Genomic DNA, 26,380 nt, shown 5'->3' with positions numbered 1-26,380 from the left:
TGGCAATTACAGAATTTGGGATATTAGGCCAAAACTAAGGTTTGTAGGAAATTGCCCTTTAAAAGCATCTAACGACAAATGTGATGTTGAATTCTAAGTTGTTCATGATAGCCTTAAATGAGGAGTATATGAGTTTGACACAAACTCGATTATCCTTTTTTAAAAAAGATTCAGGTAGCGTTGATAGTAGTAAAAGGAAAAAGAAACTTCATCAAGGCTTTAGCCAAATTTCTAGTCAAACTTTAGTTCGTCATTTTAAAAATCAAATTTGGAGGATGATGTATTTTCTCTTGAAAAAGATGAGAATTTTTACATGTGAGGTTGGTGGAAACATAATGCAGCAAAATGTCCTCACATCTAAGATGACCGGAGATATTTTGACCATTATTTTGCCTAGTGTCCCCTTAGAGTCGGTCTTTAGCACGAGTGATAGAGTTCTTGATTAGCACCTTAGTTCCTTGAAACTGAGTTCTTGATTAGCACTTTAGTTCCTTGAAACTGTTAATTGAAGAGATTTTGATTTGTGAGCAAAACTGATTTCAATATTACTTGAATGGAGGCAAATAAATATTTTAAAATTTGAGTACTGAATGGTTTGATATATTTATTACATGTTTAAAATAGTGATTATCAATAGATATGTGTACAACCACTAAGAGTTCGAAGGAGAGCCACAGTTGTCAAAGTTATTGCTTGTTTATGAGTTTGAGTGAGAGAAGATTGGCAGACAATGTTACTGAAAAAAAGACTAATGTGATATTGTTCGAGGATATATATATTTTTTTTTTATTTTTTTCACCGCTTTTTTCTTTTTATTTTTATTTTTTTATTTTTTTTGGCAAAGATCACTTACAAGTAGTCTTATTATAATAAACTCATGATTCAAATAAAATAAAACTAGTGAATCTAATATCTTAAAAACAACTAGTCTTATTACAATAACCTCTTGCTTCAACTAAAATAAAACTAGCAAATCTATGATCTTAAAGACCTTAATGGCATTAAATCATTTTTATTTAAATAAAAAAAATAACTACAATTCTTATGCGTGAGAATATAAAGACCATATAATTAAATATGACAAGAAACAAAAAGAGAATGTTGGAGATTACCTCAACCGGGCTAATTACACCCCACACCGAGTCACCACCATCCGATGGTACGGGATCAACGATCAACCTTTAATCTCAATCTAGGGAAATGAAATTTAGGCCAAACCCTCCAATGAAACTATAAACTCTTATTGATCACAAATCTATGAACTCCTCTTGATCATAAATCTATGAACTCCTCTTGATCACAAATCTCAAACTTAGGTGTAACCCATAAAACCTAGTTTAAGAGAGATAACATCTACTTACTACTACCAAACCCTTTAGGATCAACATAACATAACATGAGAGAGATAAAACCATCTACGAGGGGTGTGCCCCTTAGATCTACTTTAAAGAGAGAGAGAGGATATAAGTGGGGCGTGCCCCTTACCAAAATTCTAGAGAGAAAGAGAGATATTTGGTGTAGAGATTTATGGGCATTGGTCTTTTTTTTATAGTGCAAAAATAAAATTAGGGTTTCTTAGAGTTTTTCATAGCTTGTTTCTTATTGTGAGATCGAATATGCACCCTTGATCTTAGGTGACTTGTGGGATAAGAGATTTGAAATATCTATTCTATAGATAAGCCATTAACATCATATAGAAGGTGCTAGAACCTTTATCCTTTTTTTCTAAACTATTTTCCCATCATTATAAATTAAATAAAATAATTTTCATTATAATATTGTGTTTACCAAAATTATGTACAAACCTCATCATGCTTTCCAAAAATCCATTCAAAGCTTCCTCAAGGAAAATGCTTTCTAAAACATGACAAAGCTTTTGTTTCAAGCCAAAGCTTGATCCAACAAAATAAGGAAAATTTTTGGAGTGGGGCGTGCCACCCTAGGTGGCACTCATGGGCCCCACCCACATTGCAATGGTGGGCCCATATAGCTTATTGGGTCTCATATGCAATAACCAAATTAATTAAAATATTATATGATTTTTAGAAATTCAAAAAACTTAATTTAAATAATTACATCACTCTAAAATCAATATTTATGTTTTTATAAATCCAAATTTGATAAATAAAATATTTAAAGATCTAGAAAAATTCAAATAATAATTTTAAAAATCATATATCATTAAAACAAACATAATTAAATTAATTAGATGAGAAAAAGATCCATATATAGGAATGAAATAAATAAACATTGGGGCACTCCACTTTCAACTATAGACAAACCGACTCAGTGTTGTCCTTGACCCACAGTCCGTGCAGGGGCTCATCAGTGGGTCACCAAAGTTTAGTCAATGGGCAAGGGGTTATAATCCCAGTTTGTGGATTTAAGGTTCTCCCCTAGAGACGTACCAAGATCACCTAGACCTGATGCAACCACATCTCATATGACATATAGAGGTATCTCTCACACATGCATAAACTTCACCCTGAAAGGTGGTTCGCTTTCCCGAAATGACTATTACATATACATGCAATGTGATGACACGCGGATGGGGCTTTGGCCCACGTCTCTAACAGCCACATCACACACAGGAGCCAGACAATCATTCGGCTCACTTATCCTTGCATTCTCTGACCGCATCAAGGGATGACCTATTAAAACCCTTATCATATAGTTTTCTATACCCATGTAACATAGGTTTTTTCCAACCGACTGACCTAGTTCGTAAAGCTCAATTTGGTATCAGTAAATATTATTTGTTTAGTGTGGTCCACGAAGAACTGCACTCGCACTGAGTTCATGTTCAATTATATTAAAATGTTTATTACAAGCATTTATAAGGCCTCCAATAGCTACAATCACCCAACAATTACTGCTTGTTTGGTCAAGAGAGAGAGAGAGAGAGAGAGAGAGAGAGAGAGAGAGGAGGGGGCAAGTATTATCCATGAATCTTTGAATGTGTGTTTCTTTTATTTTTCATAAAGATGAAATGTTCTATTATAACTCTCTCTCCTCTAATTTTATGAGTTGAATGCTCTATTGTGAGTCTTTCTCGTCTAATTTTATGCATATGTTGTTTTCCATGGTGTGTGTAATGTGAGTGCTAGCACTTCCAAGTTATTTTTGTCAGTATCCATTATAATATATTGTAGAAAAATGTGTGTAATACCATAATGTAGATATCAATACTACTATTGTTATTTTTTGACAATTTTAAAATGGGATTGTGTGCAAAGAGACCATTTACCTTTTGTACAAGGAGGTCACAACTATTCCCACTCATTAGATGTTAAATTGGATGGCTTGGGGCGAGTAACAAAGTTCGAGAAATTTTTTTTGGAACTTTATGTATAATCAATGACACTTTTACAACCACCCATTTAGAAATGTAAAGGATAAAAATGATTGTGACCTCCGTATACAAAAGGTAAATGGTCTCTTTGTAGACAATCCGTTTTAATTTTTTTTTCCATTTTTAAAATCCTATACTGTAAGGTAAAATTAGACAATCCCTTTTATTTCTTACTGTATTTATTTTTTCAATCCTACATTGTATGATAAAATAATTGGAAAAAATGACTAGGTGGGCTGGGTCTAGCCTTGAAAAATATTTTGGCCCTAGCCTAGCCCGAAAGTTTTGGCACAAGCTTGTGCTAGGTCAGGCCCGACCAATTGATGAGCTTACTAGTTACCCAATTTCACATCTAATAATTACTAGTGATTATGATCTTGTAAAAATTGGAAGAGAGGACTTTACATAGGCCAAAGGGGCTAGCCAGACCGAAGTGGACCACTCTATATTCTTTGATTTATGTACTTTCTACTTCAGAAAGAGTGACACATAAATTGAGATGTTTATCAACATATATATCACTAATTTGGATTGGAGATCCCCGATCAGTTCTAAAGGCACATAGCTAGTTCTATAATCATCAAATTCAGTGGAAATTGGCAAGTTCGATAAATCATCCAAATGATTCCTATCAATAGAATCTACGATCAGGTTTTTCCCACCTAGTTTAGTCTTGACTTTTTTAATATTTTATTTTATTATAATCCAAAGAATCAATGGATCCACATTGAAATCACCAATCTAGATAGAAAATGGTTGATGGGCTGCAGGCCTATCACAATAAGTAAAGCCTCACCTCATAACTCATAAAAAATTACAATTCGAGTGTTGAAAAGCCTTTAAAATGGATTATCTCAGTTTGAACATTATGATTGTGCAAAAAAATTAGGATTTCAAATTATGAAAATAATTTATATTACAACAAATTATCTAGACCATCTATTTCACCCTAAAAATAAGTGTTCTCTATTAGAAATTAATTTTAGAACCATCATGAGGATTTCCATTGCCGAAAGTGCTTTTGAAATGAAGATTTGAGGTGAAGCTTTAGTTTGCTTTTATAAAACCTAGGCCTGTACAAATTTCATCCATCTAAATTGGTCCATTAGAGGAGCAATCCGAGACCACGTACCAGGTTTTAACAGTTAAGAACATATTCAATGTGCCACTTAAGTCTTTATGCTAGGTCGACTGGTACCGTTTGGAACCATAGACTTGGATCATATAGATTCAGGTTGAAATGTATCCTTTCAAGAACGAAGTGCGGTTTCTTTATGCCTAAACACCAATTGGATTGTACCTGATTCCGAGCCATGAGATCTCCAAGTCTTCACTTGAAACCTTTATAATATTTTATTCCGGTGAGTTCCTTTCTCCGTCAACGTTCATCATTTATACGGGCTTCGGACGATAAACGTAAGGACATGATTTTTGCAGCAGAGCTTCACATTATCTTGCACTATCTAAAGGGAGAACCTTCTATGCACCGTTAGGTTTAGGGATTTTATATATACCACTTAAATGGTTAGGATAGCTTTAGCGATAATGGCTAGCTAGGATAGCTTCAGCCATAATGGCATAAGCAAGTTATTGATCATTTAGATTTAACATCTCATATTATTATTTTTTCTAAAAATTATATGAACACGAAATTTGACGCGTATCATCATCTCAATGGGACGAACTTAAAAAATATAAGAGTTATTTTCAAAAAATAACCAAACTATTGAAATTTTTGAAATATTTTGATCATTATTTTTTTTTTATTTTTTGTAGGTGCGAGCTCAATAGAGGATTAGACAACCTACCTTTGGTGTCAATATCATTTTCATAAAAAAGATAGGAAATAAAAGTACTTAATTTCTATGAATGCTCGGGCTCATACGTAGAAATGCGGCCCCATTAATAATCTATTTTAAAATAGATTTTGACAATTTTTGAAGTAATATGCAATCCCTAATATCAAGATCATTCATATGTAAAAGTAAACTAAATTTTAAAAGTAAAACTGAAGTAAATATTTAAACTATTGATTCTTTTTTTCTGGGGGACCATCATTTACATCGATGGACGGTTTATACCTTAGGGGACACAAATGTAGGAATGGCATATAATATATTCTCAAAATAAAATAATATTTAGACAAATTGGGGCCATCTCAGCCGTTCCTTCATATCGGACGGCCTGTGAGAGGGGTGGCATATAGGAATTCCCCCTCACCTTGGGGTCGTTAGAAAGCTCTCCCCCATCTAAAACCCTTAAAAAATCTCACAGAATTTCTCATGGTGGAAGCAAGGTTCCCTCTCTAGTGCATGGCTATGTTGCAGAGCTTGTGCATGGCTCCCATGGCGTTTAGGTATAGAATTAGCCATGGCCTGAACGTTTTGCCCGTCAGATTGGGGCCAAGGCGTCAATGGCGTTCTGTTTTCAGTTGCCATGCTTGCCTTTCCTCTATGTCCTCTGAATCTCGCCATATCCTTCTTGGAATGGCTGAGAAGGAGCTTCAGCAACTCGCTCTTGAATTTGGACAGGTGAGGAAACAATCAATCATTTGCTGCAACTCATTTGACTGAACATGGTCATGTGCTGAAGTTTGACAATCTTTCTTTGGAGTTTTTTATTTGTGAGAGAAAACCTTAGGAATCCTTGTCGAATTTTGGAGAGATGGTTGTTTAAGGATTTGGTAGAGTTTAGAACTAAATGGAAAGAAAGATTGTTATTGTTTTTTCTTTTTTGCTACAGTTAGAGGAAAATGGAAAGATTTTGGAGTTTTTGGATGGATTCTTAATTTCTCAGTGATTTTGTTGCTTCGAATTTGCTCGAAGATTGTGAGTTCTCACACTGTGAATATCTTTAGGAGTATTTTAAGGTTTAATTTGGTTTGCAGTTTGAATTGTGACAAGTGGAATGATTACTGTGATTATGGCCTTGCAATTATAGAGAAGGGATTAAATGGGATATGAAACTTTGGTTATTGGGGGTTTAGACTATTTTTGGAATGTTTTGGATTCACTCTGAGCACATTATTGACTGATTATTGGTGTTCTGCGATGTGCACACTGTGGTTTAGTTTCATATTTGTGATTGTTGTTTCAAATAGTTGAGGTTTCTCCATGTGTTCGTCCATGCAAAGTGTAATTTCTTTACTCGACTAAACGAATTCCTTTGTACTCTCTTTCTCTCTCTCATCCACCATCACCATCACCATCACCATCACCATCACCATCACCACTAACTACTATTATCGCTACTACTTCTACTACTAGTACTAAGACCAGTAAAATTTCTACACTACTTCTATTACTACTTTCTCTTACTTCTATGACCATTCCAAGTGATTATTCGAAGTCTGAGTTGGACTCAGCAACTTTTTCCAAACACTGATAGCAAGTTTTTTTTTTTTAAACTTGGATCCTGCTGTGGAACCAGGCAGGGCTGTGACGGAGAAAGTGACCCAGACTCGGTCGAGTCTGATTTCCAAGGCCTAGGCTCGAGTAAGCAAGTCAGACTCGATGTTGTCTTCGAAAAATTAGCAAAGGAACCTTGGAAATCTGTGAAACCCTGCCGATTCCTTTGTTTTTTCACTCCTACCCAGCATTCTGCCAGTCCTATTCCAACTCAGAGTCCACAATTTTTCACAATTGACTCCTACTTCGTTTACCACTACTACTACAATTTATGTCTACAAGTAATGGCACTACTACCATCACCACTACTGCTACTACTATTATTATGACTGCAACATCTTTTTCTTCTTCTGTTGTTGTTGTTGTTGTTCTTCTTCTACTACTACTACTACCCGCACCTCTTCTAGTACTGCTGTACTATTGGGTAGTCATGGAATTCAGAGCTTCAACTTTGGATCTTTGATGAAGATTTCTATTACATAAGCTAGGTGCTACCTTACAATTAGTTTAATCAACTAAACAAGCTAATGTGTCTCTTTTATAGTCTATTTCACAACTAAATTTTCATTCTTCTGATCTCTTGACCAGCAAAGCTATCGGGGAAAGCAAATCCACAGTCTGCTTTACAAGAGAAAGGCCAAGGACATCCAGGATTTCAGTCACAGTAAGTTAAAATCTCACAAAATGAATTTCATGTGCTCTTTTAGGTATAGGAGCTTGAGGAATGGGATACTTTTCAAGAAGTCAGGGTCTTTGTACATTCTTAATGATTTGATATCTCTTCATTTTATATGTGCATTACTAATGATTTGATATCTCTGCATTTTGAAATGCTATCATTTGTAAAACTACTTTCTCATTTGTGGTTTCATGTTTGATTGTCGGGATTTGAATTTATTTTCTTAATTATATATATGCTTTATGATGTTTCTATGATGATTTTATTACTTTTGACAATTGCATTCGGTATTCTGGGTATGATGGTGAGTAGTTCCTCAAGCTTTTAGAGACTCTCTCAAAGAAGCAGGCTGGAAGGTTGGTCGCTCTCCTATTCATCAAGTCGTTACTGCAGCAGATGGAACCATCAAGGTATGGTGTATTTGTCACACTGAAGATGGGATTTAGATTCCACTATCTTTATTTTATTTGTTTATATTATCGGTTTCTATGTAAAGAAAGATATAAAAGGACTTATAGTTGAGTTAATAGTGATTGGTAGACCTTGATACACTTTCTTGGATGGTATTTTTCAATAGATCTAATTTTTCAGAATTGATTGATTTTTGATTGATTCTCTTGCCCAAGCTTGTGCACATGGAATGGTTTATTTTAGACAATTTGTTGTATTAGGCTCTTTAGAGACTTTTGTCTTCACATATGAGTAAAACATGATAATTTGAAATTCAAGAGCACATTTTGTTGAGAATCATTGCTTTGTCTATATTGGCCACTCCATATGGAACAACTTTCTTGTTGCTATGTTACTAAAAATTCCACCCTCTGTGCCATAACTTGTGTGGACTACGCTCTGTTTCCATTCAATTGAAGCTTCATGAGATTTTTTTTTGTTTTATGAGATTTTTTTTTGTTTTATTGTCTTCGTAAGGAAATATTTTACCTCTTGCATTCCCTTCCCAGTTGGGAAATTTCCAGTTGCATCATGCATGATTAAATTGTCACTTACCTTAGTGTTCATTGAATTGCTTTTGCATATATTTGTTTTGATAAATCACAAATATAATATTAAATCAAAACAAATATTCCAATGAATACGAGCGACAAAGAGATGAGATGAATCACCATGATGGCACAGGCACCTACTTGAGATGAATTTGTGAAAATTCCCATAGCTTCTTGTACACGTGTTTGTCATATGTAATGTTTTTGGTATGACTTCATCAGTCCTGCATTACATTTTTGGTACAACTTTATTAAGGAAACTGAGAAATTAAAATTGAGGTTTTCTCTTCGTTTTGCTGAGGCTTCCAATCTAAAGACTTCAGGGAATTCACTCTGAAATTTCAATGCCATCCTTCTAATAAAAACATCCCCCTCCTCATAATAAAACATTTTTCCTTTTAATAGAGACATTTTTTGGGGCCTTAATAGTTACTTGTTTGCCCAACCAACAGTCAATCCCTCTCAGAAGCTCGCTCCTGCGTTACAGGGAGGTGGATCTCCCTCCTCTGTGATTTTTAAACTTGGGGAACTCGATCCTTCGTATTAGGAACTAAGGTCCTGAATTACGCAGAATCCAGTTTGCTTAACATCATATCTGAGGGTTTATAGGTACACTGAATTGAAGTTCCATCCATAGTTACCGGAATCACCAAGAAGGTGGTCTCTCCAGCTCCGGAAGCTCGACCCTACACTTCCAGACAAGGGAACCCTATTCCAGATCCTTTTTGAATTTAAGGATATGCAAAATTGGGGATCAAGATCCCTATTTTATGGGATCAATCCCTCTCATTCAAATTGTGGGTCCATAAGTAAGTGGAATTGAGCCTTCACCAGCATGGAATCGAGTTTATTTTGCGTTGATTCCAAAGATCACCATCACATTTCGGGTGTCATGATCTCCCCCCCCCCCCCCCCCTCTCTCTCTCTCTCTCTCTCTCTCTCTATAGAAATTCTGAAATCTGAATCGGCTTTCAATATAGAGATCAACCAGTTGAGAAACAGTTCCAATGCCCACAACGGCAACTAGGGCTTGAAGATTGAAGTTTGAACTTTAAACTTGTAAGTCACCAAAATAAGCACCACAACATAAAAGTTGCTATCATATTACGTTATGGAACCTGTACATAAAGGCGAGAAATTGCAAAGCTAGATCTTCGTCATGTCCTACCCTAAATCTTTTCATTTCACTTACTGGAAGCTCTATAAGCCTATGCAGTCGATCTTTGTCTTTAATACCCTGTCATTGACTATATCGACCATTACAAAGACCTATATAGGTTGACCCTTTCTTTACCATTTTTTCCCTCTGTATCTAGATACCGTTTAACCATTTGCATGCCCAATGCATGTAAGTGAAAAGACCCGAATGAGGGATAATAAGGACACCACATTTTCATCAAACATTGGAGATTCTTTCATGCATGAGGGTTGAGGACTTAAAATTGGAATCTCATTTTGGATTTCGGTTTCACTTCTCAATTATGAAACACACTACAATGACAACAACAAAAAACATTGAAAAATTAAAAATGGAATTCCTTGTTTTAATGATACTTTGGTTCAAGGTATCAAAAAACGCTAGGCTGCCAGCGCCCAGATCCTTGGGCGCCCTATAGTGGAAAATCATCCATTTTTAGCTCTGTAGTGGAAAATCATAGCATTTTTAAAAAGATTTGCTATCCTAATGTACATATATGCATATATAAGTGTCAAATTTTGTAATTTATTCCATTTTGCAACATATGTTTTACTTTGAGAGTTCAAAAATAAACCCCATGACTGTTTTATACAAACTTGTGGTCAAAATGACTTATTCTACCATTTTGGGCGAATTTAAAAAGCAATTTTTGCCTGACTTCACTAGGCACCTGCCCAGGTAAAAAACGCCCATTTCGGATGCCTTTTCATGAGGCATGCACTTTTTTGTTAAAAATGGACGGACCGTTTTTTTAAACAATGCTTTGGTTTTTGAATTAAAAAAGAACATCAATCATATTGTTCAAGTGACTTCATTCCTGAGCTAGAGTACCCTATTAAGTGCTCTTGGGGGACCTCAATTATAAGCTGAATGGACCTCAATCTCATATACTTTATTATTCATCCTGAAAAAATTTGGATTGTGTTCCCTTCATATTGGGATTACAATCCCTTTAACTCATGGTATACGGATCTCAATCCCTATCCCATAGATTTACATGCATCTCTTGATCACATGGTCCTGGTCCAGGATCTTACCTCGCTTCCAATCCCAGTAACTATGGTCCGACCAACATGGGATCAAGATTTCATTGGTAGTAGACTCTGCCATTCCTCTCAGCCTTTTTAAAATGTCACAAGTTCGAACCTTGCGCTTCACCTTAGTTCTAAGTAACAGCTATTTGCATAATAAGTTAGTACTTTTTAGGTATTATATAAATATTAGTTGCATGTTTTAATATTGATGGTGAGTTAGGGAGGAAGGTGGTTGTTAGGAGCTCTTTGATAATTGCCACTATTGTAGCAGAATATTAGAAGCTATGCATGAAGAACAAGCCAGGTTGTGACTCGTCTTACATAGGTGCTAAATTCCCTGAGGAAATAACAATCACAAGGAATATATGGTTAGGCCCCTCGATCTCGCCTTCCGGATCTAGATGATCTGGCGGCACGTATCTCGGGTTTTTAACGAACCCGGGATTTGAGATCGCTCTCTCAGAACCTTACTCAAGAATAAGGGTAGATATACCAACCGATGAGAGAGGAATTTAAGATGGGTTCGGGACTTACTCGGGCTAGCTTGCGTGGGCACCCTCTTAGATCACGAAGAAAGCCCCCCAGTTGCTTTAGCTGGTTCGGAATCGCCTCCCTCGAGCTGTAATCCTCTTGTTTTCTACACAACACTTCTATGGTTAATTAGCGAGACAAGTGGGTCGAAGAGACCCACCTTTGTCTTAGGGCATTGTACGCTTATATGAGGGAGTGATGAAACACAAGGTTCCAATAAAGAGAGAAAGGAGAAGAAAACTTGACAAAGGGGCGAGACTAGCATGACGGCTCGAAAGCTACCGACTCGGAGTGGTAGCAAGATGGGCATGGTTCTCGAGACGAGCACGGCGGCAATACTACTCTAAACCGAGACCAATATGGCGATGCTAGGCTAAGTCTACCCTTAGTCAAGTGAGGAGAGAAAAGAGTGAAGAGAAGAAAAGGGGACAAAGAGAAAGAGAACGAGGAGGCAGAAGGAGGCAAAACCCAGGCGGCAATGGGCATCGTCGTTGGCATCATGAGAAGGGAACACGGCCTTACGCGGGCGGCGATAGCCTCCCATGGAGCGCGCGGCGATAGTTCTCATGAGGCGCACGGCGATAGGCGTGGGATGCAGGAGGAACGACGACGAGCACCAAACGCTCGGACGAGGCTCACGAACGGCGATGGGCACCGAGCACGCGAAGGAAGCTCATGGACGGCAATAGGTGTTGCCGAGACCTCTAGTGGGAGGCGATAGGTATCGCCGTCTGCGCTAGACGCATAACAGAGGAAGTCCCCTACCGGCGGCAACGAGTTTCGCTGTCTGTATTCTTCACTAAAACGCCTAGGGTACATTTGTGGACGGTGATGAGCAGCGCCGTCTACACGCCTCGGTGGGAGAGGGAACAGAAGAAGAGAGAAGCTCGCGACCTGTGAGACCACCAGAGAGGCATGCACGGCACTGCCATTGCTGTGCATGGCCTCTGAGAGGAATTCTGACAGGGAAGAGGAAGAAGAAAGAGAAGAAGAGAAAGAAGAAGAAGATAGAGAAGAAAAGAATAGAAAGAGAGAGAAGATCCACCTCAAGCCTAAGGGTACCAATCAAAAGTTTCTCACCTTGCTCTCTCTCTCCAAACGTGACCCAACAATGGTAAGAAAAAGAAACTGTATTAAGTAAAAACTCTCTCTTGTGAGGGATTGAGTGTGTGTTTTTTTTTTGCGTACAATGATGGTACGTATATATAGAATTTGCCCCAAACATGGATGAATGATCAAAAGTAACCCTAATTGTTGAAAATTAAGATTAAAATGAATTAAAAGAAATTAGAAAATAGGGTGCAAAATGATAGATTGGCCCCTTCCTAAGAATTCGTGGAATTCTAGAACAATCCTTGTGTTGCCCTAGAACGTGCATGATTTTTCATGAATGATCCGGGGTCGTTACGATGCTTAGTTGATCGAAAGATGATTGTTTTCTTATAGAGCTCGGCATAGCGATCGATTTGATACCAACTTCGAGCCATGGATAGTGTTTTTAGTGCACGATCATGTGACTTGAAATTTGAATAGATCTTGAAACTTCAAATCGATAGTGTGTTCGTTCCTTGACATTTTTTCGATGATTTCTTTGCTAGATCACACTGAGCATGCTGTTTTGATTGTGGGGCAACAAACGCAGCTTGACTTTGTGCCCGAACGAAGATTTTCAACTTTGGAATTTTGGCCGGAATCTGGAATTCCGGCGATGGAATTTACAGTGGCTTCGTCAGCTTCGTGTGTAGAATCTGACCGTTCATCATGTACGGGGTTCAAGTTAGAGATGGCTCGAGACCTTATGCACGCGATGGAATTGGTCTCACGTCGATCGGGCTCCCGAGCGGCGTGATTCGGCAGCTCGAGCGAGGCATGACGCTGTTGAATTTTCTGCACTTTCTTCACGGATCAGCAACTTCTCTCTAGCTTTTCTTCGTGCTTGAGTGTTGTCACAAGGCGTGCCAAATATCGAATCGCTCGTCTTGATGATGCTCACCAAATTTGAGAGCGATCCGACTTGGGATGGATGAGATATGAGCGTCGAAAGTCATTGTTCGTGACTGTCCCTTCAATGGTGTGGAGTTGCAGGGTGGCTGCACGGGAATAGCGTGCAACTCCTTCTGTTTCACTCTTTTGCCTATAACTTTTTCCTGGAGTGTCCGTTCGAGCTAAAATTTGGCCCCTGGGGGTTTTCAACCGTGCCGGATCCAATGGTGATGGTCCCACAATAATTTGAGATACCGAAAATGTAGCTCTAGTTATAGGGGCCGTTTCAGGGTGCTAAAGGCCGATTTTACCATAAATGTTTCTTAGTCTGCACTACCTTAGATATATCAGAATGTGACGAAACTTGGTGGGAGACCTTTGAGAGACCTCATGAAGATCTTGGCTAGTTTCGGGGCTATTCTGTGACTGTCGGGATTTCCACTGTTTGCTAGGCCTTTATTGCGGGGGCCTCATGATGATGAAAAATATATTCCAACAATAAAGTGCATTGTTGTTAAGAACTCTGGCAGGAATAATTTGATTTGTAATAAGTTCTGTGACATCATTCAAGGTGATGCTTCTCTTGATGATATTTATAGTGTCTCAAATCTCAAATGAAGGGAATTTGCGATGTTCTTATGGACAATGAATTTGGTACTCCCTATTGTCATTTTTATGGCATTCTAGCCCAACGAGTACATATATTTCAAGAAGGTTCTTAATTAAATTTGTAAACCCTCACATAACTTCATTCATCTTCCATGAATTGATACCCATCCTGAAATCCTCAATCAACCCATATTTTATTTCAAGGGAGCAAATTACTGGACTTTCTATAATAGTGATTATTCCGTGTAATTCTCCTTTAATTAATGCCACAAGCATGTTATGTCTTTTATATGTTTATATCGGTTCAATTGATGATACACATATCTTGTATCTATAAATGAAGGGAATATTGTTCCATTCACAATCAAAAGGATGGTATCTCACAAGATGTGATGGCAGCATGTTTTTCTAATCTTAAATTCTTGTATGTTTGTGCTGGTTGGAACAAACCGTCATTATATTTAAAGGGTTCTATTTAACAACATTGAATAGTGATTTTAAACTTTATTTTTTTTTAGAAACATTCGACTTGTATTAATATGATGGTAATTACAAAAACTTTGTGAGGTATGATTATAGCAAAAAGCAACCCACATGTCAGATGCTCGGGGTGACATGATCTGTGTACGAAAATGGGGCAGATATATATAGAAGCAGAAGGAAAGGTTGGCGGTGAACAATGTTACAAAAAATTCTTTATAAAAGAAAAAACAATGTCTTAAAAAACACCAAGCGGCTGGCCTGGTGCCGAGCACCCAGGCGCTGGGCGGATGCCCAGAACCTCGGGCACCCTAAGGTGAAAATTTTAGAAATATGTATATATGTGTCATTCAAATGCACATATATGCAGATATTTATGTTAATTTTGTATTTTTTTGCATTTATATATATCCCAAGTAACTTTTCCAAGTAGATATATACACATGAATGTTGAAACACGTTCAAAACCTTAAATCATTGAAAATTTAGTGAAAAGACCAACAAGTCGATGGTGTATAGTCTGAAACTCTTCAATCCATACTCCTTAGTGACACATGATCATGATACACAAATAAAAGATAAGATGAAATACAAAAGAAAATTATACAATCAATAATCCGAATATCCAATACATTTCAAAAGCAATCTATTTGGGGTGTTTGTAGGGTTCAGAGTTTTTATTTTGTTTTCATCTTTTTCACTTGAGGGGTTTAGATTACCTTCAATACTCTTTGAAGACAAATTTGTGGGTCAAAAGGACCCAAAATGCCCTTATGGGGCCACTTTTATTACACAAAACTGCGCTCAGGCCCTGGTCGTGCAGGTACTAGCAACTAGGGAGGACCATCCAGGCCTAGGATGCGCTCTAGGGTCCTTCGGGCTCCTAGGCAATGTGCAGCCCTTTTTTTTAACAATGGCGGTGAATATAGAGAATATGAAAGATCAATGGTGTGGTTTTTTCTCAGTCAAAAGAGAGTGGGTGGAGCTCCTTAGCAGCACATCCCTCAAAATGTGCCCATGACTGCTAAGGATGTTGCACTGATCCTAGTGGTGCCCTCTCTCGCAAGAGCATGGACAACAGATTTTTCCTCCCTCTACACGTGGCGAAGCTCACTCGAAGAAGCATGTGAATGTGAAGTATATTGTCAAAAATCGATTTCAAACTCCAAGGGCAAAGATTTGGTCACCTAAAGAAAAACCTTGTAGCTGCCTCCCTCAACAACTAGTGGTGAACCCTAAGAGGCATCGTATCGTTTGAGACCTTCTAGGAGTGCGAGTACCATAGCCATTGTTGAATCAACAATTCTGAGATATCCGGAGACTTGAGTGGTCACCACAGGGAGGATCTGGTGATTCTCATGAGCTGAGACAAGAGGATGGCTTTCCAATTTGTGCCAAGTCCACCACTGAAAAAGCATTGAGCTTTTTCCCTAACCCAATAAATAATGAGGGAGCTGATTCACGCCCTGATTGCCTGTACTAATTATTCCTTCAAAAAAGTGGTGATTGCATTCAATCCAAATGCTCCAAAAGGTCGTCATTATCGGTGCCCTCCACAGCAGCAGGACCTTGGGGTAGCTAGTGGAGTAAAAGGCTTTAAATAGTTGACAAACACTGTGAGGAGTCACCGATGACCATTCAAAGGACTTTAGCACGGAGGCCCATAGTTACATCACAACCAGGCAATGTAGGAAGAGATGTTCACTCGTCTCTCCCTCCCCTCTGCAAATAGTACATCGGTTTAAGAATTGAAATCTTGTTCTTTGTAGGTGTTTGATGGTGAGCACTCAATTCTGCAAAATGACCCAAATGAATGCTTGGACTTTGGGTGGCACAATGGTATGCCATGCTCAATTCTGGATGGCTATAAAGAGAGGGCTCCAGGGGCTGGTAGGAGGAGGCCACCAAGAACTTCTCATTGCTGGCTTTGGACCATATGATTCTGTCAGGCCCTACTCTAGATAGGAACTTTATTTTTTAGGAGGCCCCAGTAATTTGGCAAGTTCTTCAGCTTCTGAGTCTATTAGGGCCCTTCCAAACATTGATATCGGCCCTTTGAGTTTCTTGCATACGTGGTCGATTGTAGTCTCGTGTGAGCTTGTCAATTGAAGAGGATTGAAATTGTTGGAGAAACTCTTTCCCTCATTAGTAGGTCTTTCCAGAGCGTACCCTGTCCCTGTCTCCTTTTGCAAATCTTATGTTCCTCACGAATGCTTGCTTTCTGGTCCATATGCTTCGGGAACCAGCCATGATAATCAAGGCCATATTCATGTGCAATGAGCTTTTGCTAGAGTAGCCCGCGTTGGCAAAGCGCCACCAGCATTTCCCTAGAAGGCCGGTGTAGCATTGCTTCAGTTTTTTGGATCCCTAGGCCTCCACTTTTAGGCTTGCAGGCCCTATCGTAGGCAGCAAGCTTTAGTATGGGAAAATGATTTTGTGTTCCTGAAGGTATTAATTGCAATGGATATCGTATCTAACAGTCCCCTTTTTACAAACAATGTTACAATACCTCGTTGATGCAGGATATGCAAATACCTTAGGTTCTCTCATTCCATATAGAAGTGTTTGCTATCATTTGAAGGAATATGCTCATAATCATCAAGCATCCCAATATCGGAAGGAATTGTTCAACTTACGACACTCTTCCGTGCACAATGATATCAAGAGAATATTTGGTGTATTAAGAAGCTATCTTGTTTTGTAGACATTGAAGACACATGTCAAGTTAGTGAATGTACGTTCACCCTACATAATTTTATCCAGATCCTGACATGTAGTGTTAACAGGATATACAACAAATATGTGTGTGTGTGTGTATGTGTGTGTGTGTGTGTGTGTGTGTGTGTGTGTGTGTGAGAGAGAGAGAGAGAGAGAGAGAGAGAGAGAGAGAGAGAGAGACGGACCACATGAACCAGATGTGTCTATGGACAAACTCCTTAAGAAATGAGTCTATGGAAGGAAGTGTGCAACAAGCTGCTAACGATTTGCAAGATCATACTGCACATTAAACACGGGAAGATTATTGCCAACTTCGAGGACGGTAATACTTTATGAGTTGATGGGCACTATGATAACCTTTGTGATCCTAATTCTTTTTTTAATAAATCAATGTTATGTGATGATATTACTAATGAAGTGGGTACGTATATTTCTCCTATATTATCATGTAATGTTTAGTGACTAGGAATCTAGATTACGTCAAAAGAGTGTGTGTGTGTGTGGTGTGTGTGTGTGTGTGGGGGGGGGGGGGGGGGGGGTTTGTGAGGAAAATAAACAAGAAGGGATCCTATTCATTGAAAAGGGTTGCAGTTTTTATTAGCGATTTCTAGTTTAGAGACATGGATAGAGCAAGTGGTCAAAGGAGATAGGGGACCCATTTATTGAAAAGGGACTAGCCTTATAAGAAAGTGGCAATTTAAAGAGTGTCTGTTGGCCTGAAATGCCTATAGTTAACAGATGATGCAATCTAAACTTAAGCAATTGTAGTTCAGCGCAGAGGAATATCCCCAGACAGCAAATGAGAATTCCTCAAATCACAACTAAGGACTACAATTTGGAACTTGCTAGCAAATTTCCAGATTTGGTAATTGAACAGTGCCTTTAAATTATACAAAAGCTTCAAAAGAAAACTATGACATGACATGATTGAGTTTTGTCGTCTACTTAAAAATTGGCACTTGTTAGGTGGTTGAGTTGAGTCACAACTTGAACGATTTCAGAGGCTCTGGCACAAGATTTTTAACATGGTTTGATATGCTATGTGTGATCACTTGCATCATGTCACTGTTGTCCACTATATATCGGTTCCCCTTGCATGCGCCAATGTTGACTTGTTTGAGTGGTTTGAATCTCAGTGAGGGACATGATCTTAGCTCAATCTTCCCGTAGTTTGTCCTTTTCTGAAATTTCTTCTCTTCTGGAAGGGTTGTTTATGGAGCTGAGTGGGAAGGATGTGAGGGTTCATCTAGTTCCTCAGCCAGTGATCAGTTAGAGGTTTGTGTATTGTGGACGGAGGGCGATTTGAGTGATGAATATGGATTTCATTCTCCTAATGGCTTTGAATTGTACTAAAGGAGACTCATGTTAGTGAAGACTGCTCAGTTCTTTATTTTTAATGGTAGGTGTGGATGCAAGGGCTTCATTGGATGCTAGCAATCATATTTAAGTTGGAGTTCTGAGATGGGGCTATATGGGGCCTTTTGCAGAACATTGGCATAGGTTCCGTAGGTAGGACGGGGCTTTGGCAGCAGTTTAGGACACACAAAGCATGTATCTAAAAGAGAAGAGAAAGTTAATGTTGGAGCATCTGGCACAGTGTATACAACATATCTGAAAATTCTATTCATGTGATATAAGTGTGCAATCCTGCTTTCACTAGCTATCTTGATTCCTAGCTAGTTGGCCTTCTGTATCTATGAATGTATAACCAACCTTATTTTTCCAATAAATATCATGGCCCTAAAAGACATATGTCCAACTTTTGACAAATATTCCATTTTTGCCTTGATATTGTGACAACTGCTTTCTTTTTTCTCATCTTCATTGTTCTTGTAGGCGTTGATAAAGCTGGAAGATAGCAGACTCGTTGAAACTGTTGGCATACCAGTTGAAGATGATGATGGTAGTTACCGGCTTACTGCTTGTGTCTCATCACAGGTAGCCAAAGAATCAAACTATGTACCCATCTAGTGGGGTAGGTCTAGTGATTCTAGACAAAGAGTGATGCACATTATTTCTTGACTGCTCTCTTTCTTTCTCTGATGGATAGCCATTCTCTCTTTTGTTTCTTCCCTTGACATAATCTGTGCAGGTAGGGTGCCCATTGCGCTGTGCATTTTGTGCCACTGGCCAGGGAGGATACTCAAGGAACCTTCAGCCTCGTGAAATTGTTGAGCAGGTTGTCAAGAAAAACCTCAAATACGTTGTTTCCTGCTGCAGTACCGTGAACTAGCTGAAGCTGGCTGAGTACTTTTCTCTTTCTTCCTTGTCTATTTTCTTTGATCTTAGTTTCAATTTTTGTAGGTCTTGACCATAGAGGAGCTCTTTAAGCGTAGGGTGACAAATGTTGTGTTCATGGGAATGGGAGAACCAATGTTGAACTTGACGTCCGTTTTGGAAGCTCATCGATGTTTGAACAAGGTCCATTTCTTTGACTTATATGAATGAAGCTATTACAATATGATTTGTGTAAGATTTTTTGCTTTCTTTTCAGAGAATATTATCCTATCTATATATTTGTGGTATTTATAGACAACCAACCAATTGATGTGATTAGATCTGCATTTAGCTCAAAATTTGAAACTGACCAACCTTGTTGGAAGCTGGTGTCTGTTCTGTAAACAATGTTGCAATACACCTTAAACAAATTCACATGTCTTAGGGAGCCATGTAATGTTTTCTTTTGTGAAGTTACGATCTATACAATCAATTCATAAAAGAAATCATGTACATCATGGGGCTTCTGCAATGAAGAATAAAAGAGACATATGTGGCCCATGTGCTTTTTTTTTTTCCGGGGGGGGGGGGGGGGTGTTTTGTCGAGACAGATAGGTTGGTCCTCAAAATATGTGAATCTCTACTGCCTTCCATTGAGCAGAAGAGTCATCCTAATCAGTTTCTGTCCTCAGCACATGATGGAAACTCACCACTCTGGCTTTGGAGGTCCATAATATCTTTCATAGCATCTGCCATCTTCCAAAGGTCAGGATGATCACTGCAGTAATCCTTCTATTCCACTTGTGAATACTCTTATGCAATCAAAGACCATTGACATATCTGGACTGTTTACCTTCTGGAACTTTTTATTCTACTTGTTCCACAGGCGCAATAAGATTACCAAAATAACCATCATTAATGTGTCTTCCCTTTTTAAGAAAAGGTATAGTTACAGCTTACTGATATGACTGACTATAGCACTGGGCATGGTCCACCCAAACTCGAAACTGGAGAGAAAGTATAGCCAAATGGAAGGGACAAGGGTGCAATGGATAAAGAGATGATCTGCAGTTTGCTCTCTTGGCCCTTGTAGCACATATTCGATGGAGTTTCAATGGTATGAAAGGGCATACCCTACTGTTGCCCCCTCAACTCTAGCTACCACTAACAACCCTGAATGGCCAGGGTCACGTTTCAAATTGCCGTGATTATGAGCTTTAATGCCCCACCTGTCAGCCTATTCTAGCTCTTCTTCCCCTCATTTTTTGCCCCTTAATACACACACACATGCATGCACGCACTCACTGTGGTGCACATCTACACCCACCCAACCACACACACTTCTTAACCACTCAAGACGTCATTGACTCTTCCCCCCTTAAACCCCTTCTTGACCTTTATTAAAGAGATCTGAGGCAACCTCATCTTGCTTTTAAGTGCCCCTTCCTCCCAATTCTGCATAACACACAACTATGTCACTATCTTCCTTTTAGTAAACAACCCAGCCATCTACGAGCTTGGGTGTTCCACAAACTTGAAGATATCTGCTCAAATTGAGTGGGATTTTGGCACCAAACTAATTTGGCGCAATTTTGTAAAACTTGAACTCAACTTGGGATTCAACATGGTCCCTAACCGAATCTACTCATTCTAGTGATTAATTTAGGGCAACGAAGTTTATGTTTAAGATTTATATCATTTATATATTGCCAAACAATTAGTGGCTTGATATTGAAAGGCGAGGATCGATTATGTGGAACCTTACGGACCCTAACAAGAGAGGATCAATACTGTTTAAGTTTGCAGTCACTTCCTGGTCTTGTTGTCCATGTGTGAGTCGAAAGTTTTTGTTTCAGGGCTTCTTTATTGTTTTAACTTATCATTCTTGGGTCCAAGCAATAGTTAAGTTTTAAAAATTCCATTTTCTCTGTTTCAACCATAGTTAGCAAGTCTCCATTTAAAGCACAATTTTTTCACAAAATTTCCGATTCTTTAAAATCCATTAAGAACTCCGAGTTTCTCAAAAGATATTCAAAAAATTGCGTTTTTTTAATGGAACCAATATAAATCTGTATTTTATCTTTTTTCAAAAAAAAATTTCAAAAAAACTTCTTCCCTATAACTTTATCTCTTCACTTTATTTAATATCTTTGAAATTTGGTTTAGAGATTTCATATTAAAAGTGAAAGTAAATTGAGAATCTCGATTTAACTAATTTCCATCAAAATTTCCTACAATACGTTCCAATATAAAAAAGTAGTCCATCAAAGTGACCATATATCTTAAAATAATAGTTAGAGTTAGATGAAGAATAACTGAATGAAAAATCTTTTTATCCTCTAAACACAAAACATCGCTATAAAGAGTAAGAGAGGGATTCAGTGAAACCTAAAGATTTAGGCAGCTAGGAATTTATAGAGAGCTTTGAATATTTGGATTTGCTTAAGCATTTAGCTGCTTTGTTTTTGCATACAGAAGTTTGATTGATTTCACCGTTTCTTTTTTCTTTTTGTATATATTTCATTAGTGTATCTAACATAACCAAAAAAAATAAAAATTGGATGGACCTCTATTTTACATTTTTGAGTTTTTGTGTTTTAGTTAACTGCAATCCTATACTAAAGGTTATTTTTGTTTTTTTTTTCTTCCAATGATAATCCCATACCTTGGGTTCCATTCTTGTTTGTTTTCCTAATGTAGTTCTTGTGTTCAGTATTGGTTTTGTAGTTGTTGGTTGTATGGTCCCAATAAATCTATCATGACAACAGAGTAAGCATTGTTGTTGTATTTATTGAAAGTTCAGACAAAAATTTGTCAAGTATGACTCTTACGACATCAGGTAAGGACATAAAAATTATAGTTCAATAGTTTTAATGTTTTCATACGATAAACATTAGTCATAATCCTGCATTTTGTTATCATTATATACCCAATTTTTTAACTCCGTGTTTTTGAGCCAAATCCGAAATATTCCTGATTCTCACTTGACTAATTTTTGGTGATCCATATTTTTTACAGCCAAGTTTTGCCTCCAACTTTTTAGGGCAAAATCGATTGATTGCCAATGTTTTGGTTTGCCGATATATTGTTCCCCGATTTACTAACGACTTTCAACTACCCATTTTAAAACTCCAAGGCCAGTGAGCAAAGTTTATACTTACCTTGAGCTTCCATTATGGCTTGCTTCTTGTCCTGTGGCTCTCACGGACCTTGCCAAACATTTAAGAGCCGTCCTCAGGATCTCACATGTAACATATATGTGATGGTATCTTCTGCAGTACCACACTGCTGAGAGAAGGTACGCTGCTATCTTTTTTTTCTTATATTGGAGTTTCAGTTTCCGAACTTGTATACTTATCTCTAAAGTTACTGAAAAGATACACCAACTCTCTTTCTATATATCAATGGGAGACTGGTAATCAACTATCAGTATGTTTGTAGGGAGTTTCTAGGAGCCTCTGATTATGGCATATTATGTTGCCTGTTTGCATGGTCCAGTATATGTGGTTTTACTTATTGACACCAAATATAATTCACATCCTTCAATGGCGTGTTTGCATGACTCAGGTGCTATTAAAATGGGCCATAAAATCTCACTCTTTATAGTTCTTTTGGAACATATTCTGCACATCACTTGAATTTAATGGGGTTGAAAACCAACTAGGCTTCACTCCTAGACACATCCTCATCTCACATCCGTGCTCTTGTAATTAGTGGTATAGGAATAATTAGTGGTGTATGAACTTTCTTATATCTACGTTATGGACGTGCATACTTTTTGAGATTGAGATGCCTATGAAACATGATATGTGGTCTATATCTTCTCACATATAAGATTGAGGGTTAGTTTTGCTTGTAGTTACACCTAAAACATCATTTAGTACCAAAATGATGTTTTTGGTCATATTTTGCACCATCCAAGCATAAATCAACTAGCATTAATTATGCATTGTGTATTATACTGTGACCAAACTAGCTTCTGTTATGCATTATTTGGCTTGGTGTTAAGCGTGTATTTGTCATCATTGGCTAATTCATACTGCCAAGCATTGAAGTCCATGTTCACGTGTATTAATATCTTTTTTCTTTTTGAAGGATATTCAAATTGCGCAAAGGATGATTACAATTTCCACAGTGGGTGTTCCAAACACAATACAGAAATTAGCTTCACACAAACTTCAATCCACTTTGGCAGTGAGGTATGCCCATAACGCTCCTTACAATTGGGTGTGTAGGCGGGAGGGCGGGCGCGCATGTGTGTGTGTGTGTGTGTGTGTGTGTGTGTGTGTGTGTGTGTGAGAGAGAGAGAGAGAGAGAGAGAGAGAGAGAGAGAGAGAGCACATTTGAGGTGGCTACATTGCTTGTTTGGCTCAGAGTATTTACATCATGCTCTTTGCATCAATCACCCTTAAACCTGCCTGCAGTTTACATGCTCCTAACCAGAAGCTTCGGGAAACAATTGTTCCCAGCGCAAAATCATACCCCTTGGATGCACTGATGGAGGATTGCAGGGACTACTTTCTTGAGACCAAACGAAGGGTCTCATTTGAATACACTCTTCTTGGTAATGCATTTTCTGAATTATCATGTTATTTGTCTTGAATTGTTTGGAATTTCTGAAGATTTGAGCTCTCTCTCTCTCTCTCTCTCTCTCTCTCTCTCTCTCTCTCTCTCTCTCTCTCTCTTTCGGCTGCCCAGGTTTTGGGCGCCACTCCCCGGCTGCCTAGGTGCCTCCCGATGTTTTTTGGAACTGCAAGTTACATTGTTTAATTGGTTAAATTATTTTCCACAGCTGAAATAAATGATAGTGTGGAGCATGCTATAGAACTTGCAGAGCTGCTTCACAGATGGGGCAGTGGCTATCATGTGAATATTATACCTTTCAATCCCATCGAAGGATCACAATTTCGGCGGCCATACAAGAAACCAGTAAATCCCTTCCCCTTTCTCTCTCTCTCTCTCTCTCTCTCTCTCTACTTTCTCATACTGGTGGATAAGTAGAGACCTAACCAGCATAACTGCTTCATCAAATGCTACTGGAACACATTTAGGCCTGCTGCCAATAACACCATTTTCCATGTGAAACTTGTTTTGAAGGAGATGGTAAACCAGACTGTCACTGGATTTAAAATATTATACTGTGGCAGTGCCCGGTCTCTCAAAAAGTGCAAACTTTATTCTTTTTTTGAATATCTTCTGCCAAATTATCTTATGGCGATTATGATCTCAGTTACCAATGGAGAGAGAAGTTTCGGTTCTACTGTATTATAAAGAATAAATGTGATTGTCCTATATTTTGATCATTGCGTACTTGAACTTTTCCAAAACTGTTGAAATCCTGTTAATACATATGCTTTTCTTTTTTGTCGTTAGTGAAGGGCATTTCCACTTCTCTATGGACTATCAAGTCCACTTCTGGTTGGTCATCCTTGGTATTCTAGTCTACTGTTCGAAATAGCTCTGGCCTTCAGTTTTCAAAATGGCATTTCAGCCAAACAGTTTGCATGAGAGAGAGAGAGGGAGAGAGATTCATTCAGTGTCATGGTCTTATTGAAACAAATAAATGCATTTCTCAAAATTTTGCCACTAGCCATTTTCTTCATTTTAGGACACTATTGGTAGTCCCATAATTATATTATAAATGGCAAATATATTGTTATTTCTTTAGAACCATTGGTATTTCTACTTCTTATATGACATATTACTTGCACTCTAATTTCTTCTATAATCTGCAGATACTTGCATTTGTGGCGGCTCTTGAATCCCGTAAAATAACTGCGAGTGTGCGGCAAACACGTGGGTTGGATGCCAGTGCTGCCTGTGGGCAGCTGCGAAATGAGCACCAAAAGGACCCCCTTTCTGTCTTGAGATAAGCTAAATGAAATGTAAAGTAGAAACAAAAACCCTCTATTACTATACAATGCCTGCCCATGAGCTTTGGGCAGCATGGTTTTGAGAAGAGGCTTGGTGACACCCTTTTCGGTCCGTGAAGAGGGCGCTGTAAACTTGCGAGGGGGAGAGAGAGTTCTCATTTTTTATTTTTTTTTGAAGAAAGAGATATTTTGCCGCAATACTCAGGAAGGTAAGATTTTGGCTATGTATTTTTTTGTACTGATAACTATTGCACAAAAGCTCTCATCTTTTGGTCAGGGGTTTTAGAACCACTGCATATGGTCTTGGATACCAAGTCATTACCCATTGAAAAGAAGAAAGGAACATGGCATTTGTCTGTGAGATTGTGCAGGGAAAAGAAGAGAAAAAGGGCAATGAAAGCTAGAGAATGGGAGTCATCCGGATCCATACCTACATTGTCAGCTTGGTAATGAAAATATCGGATCATATGCAAAATTGTCTGTTTCAGCTTCGCAGGTGAGCCATTGCATTATTTTTTAAAACGATTCAAAATGTCTTATTATATTGTTTACATCAAATTGTCCATCTTCTGCTCTTTGAAGCTTCTCAAATGGATTATGCCATTATCTTTTGAAGAGATATCAGGTGACTTTATTATGTTGTTTGACAGGGAAGGTCATAAAATGGACGATTAAAGTAACTGTTAACTAATTTATCATAAATTTCTCTTTCCAATATCAGTTACTTCGTAAACCAAAAGTTATCTGCATGAATATCTTGAATTCAGTTTGTGTATATTATCGGAACTTGAGCAGTGTTATTTGGATTCTATAAAAACCATGGTGTCGCATGTCGACACTTAGACTCCTATCAAAATGGTGTCAATACTTATTTCGTATATTAAGAGGCCTAGGCCTTGCAATGGAGTTGCCCTTCTTGACCCAGGAGGTCTTGATGAGGGTTTTTGTCTTAGTTAAAACTAATTGTATTTTAAAGTTCATATAATGTTGCAATTTTATATTATAGAAGTAAGGTGCACGTAAAAAATCCTACATAATAGAGTATTCTGGTGTCAGAGAACCCTCTAATTTATCATCTCGACCTCAAGACATACGGACATGAAGACAAGCAAATTTCAAGAAAAGTTATATGGACCATTTTTTTTTTTCAAGATTTTCAAGTATTTATTGATATGCTTGATATGTACGATTTTTTAAGTTCTAAATTTTATAATTAGAGATAAAAATAGATTTTTAAGCATCATAAGATTTTCGTCATTGGAAAGATATCTTTGAGCTACTTTTAGAAGCGCATGTAG

General features: G+C 38.0%; 1 protein-coding gene across 8 annotated transcripts; it reads left to right on the top strand.

The window, feature by feature from the left end:
* The first annotated feature begins 5,634 nt into the window (after window positions 1–5,634).
* LOC18436115 (Radical SAM superfamily protein) lies at window positions 5,635–25,797 on the top strand. 8 transcript variants are annotated; one of them, XR_016061515.1, is made up of 13 exons: window positions 5,635–5,883; window positions 7,348–7,423; window positions 7,751–7,848; window positions 18,829–18,930; window positions 19,085–19,171; window positions 19,297–19,413; window positions 22,228–22,507; window positions 23,305–23,408; window positions 23,634–23,773; window positions 24,002–24,138; window positions 24,945–25,291; window positions 25,454–25,578; window positions 25,733–25,797. XR_016061515.1 is itself a non-coding variant. In XM_088874834.1 (10 exons), the coding sequence occupies exons 1-10, from the start codon at window positions 5,665–5,667 to the stop codon at window positions 25,080–25,082; spliced, it is 1,173 nt and encodes a 390-aa protein (XP_088730960.1). In that variant the 5' UTR covers window positions 5,635–5,664; the 3' UTR covers window positions 25,083–25,797. The 8 variants fall into 8 exon arrangements, 3 of the variants coding, with proteins under 3 accessions (XP_088730960.1, XP_088730958.1, XP_088730961.1); XR_016061512.1 differs by lacking the exon at window positions 22,228–22,507; XR_016061514.1 differs by having other exon boundaries at window positions 25,454–25,797.
* The last annotated feature ends 583 nt before the right edge of the window (window positions 25,798–26,380 follow it).

This window comes from Amborella trichopoda, chromosome 8 (genome assembly GCF_054954075.1).
Source record: "Amborella trichopoda isolate Santa Cruz 75 chromosome 8, AtrichopodaSantaCruz75HAP2 v2.0, whole genome shotgun sequence".
In the NCBI taxonomy this organism is placed as follows: Eukaryota; Viridiplantae; Streptophyta; class Magnoliopsida; order Amborellales; family Amborellaceae; genus Amborella; species Amborella trichopoda.
Note: the sequence above shows the minus strand (reverse complement) of the source record. Positions and strands in the feature narration are given on the sequence as shown.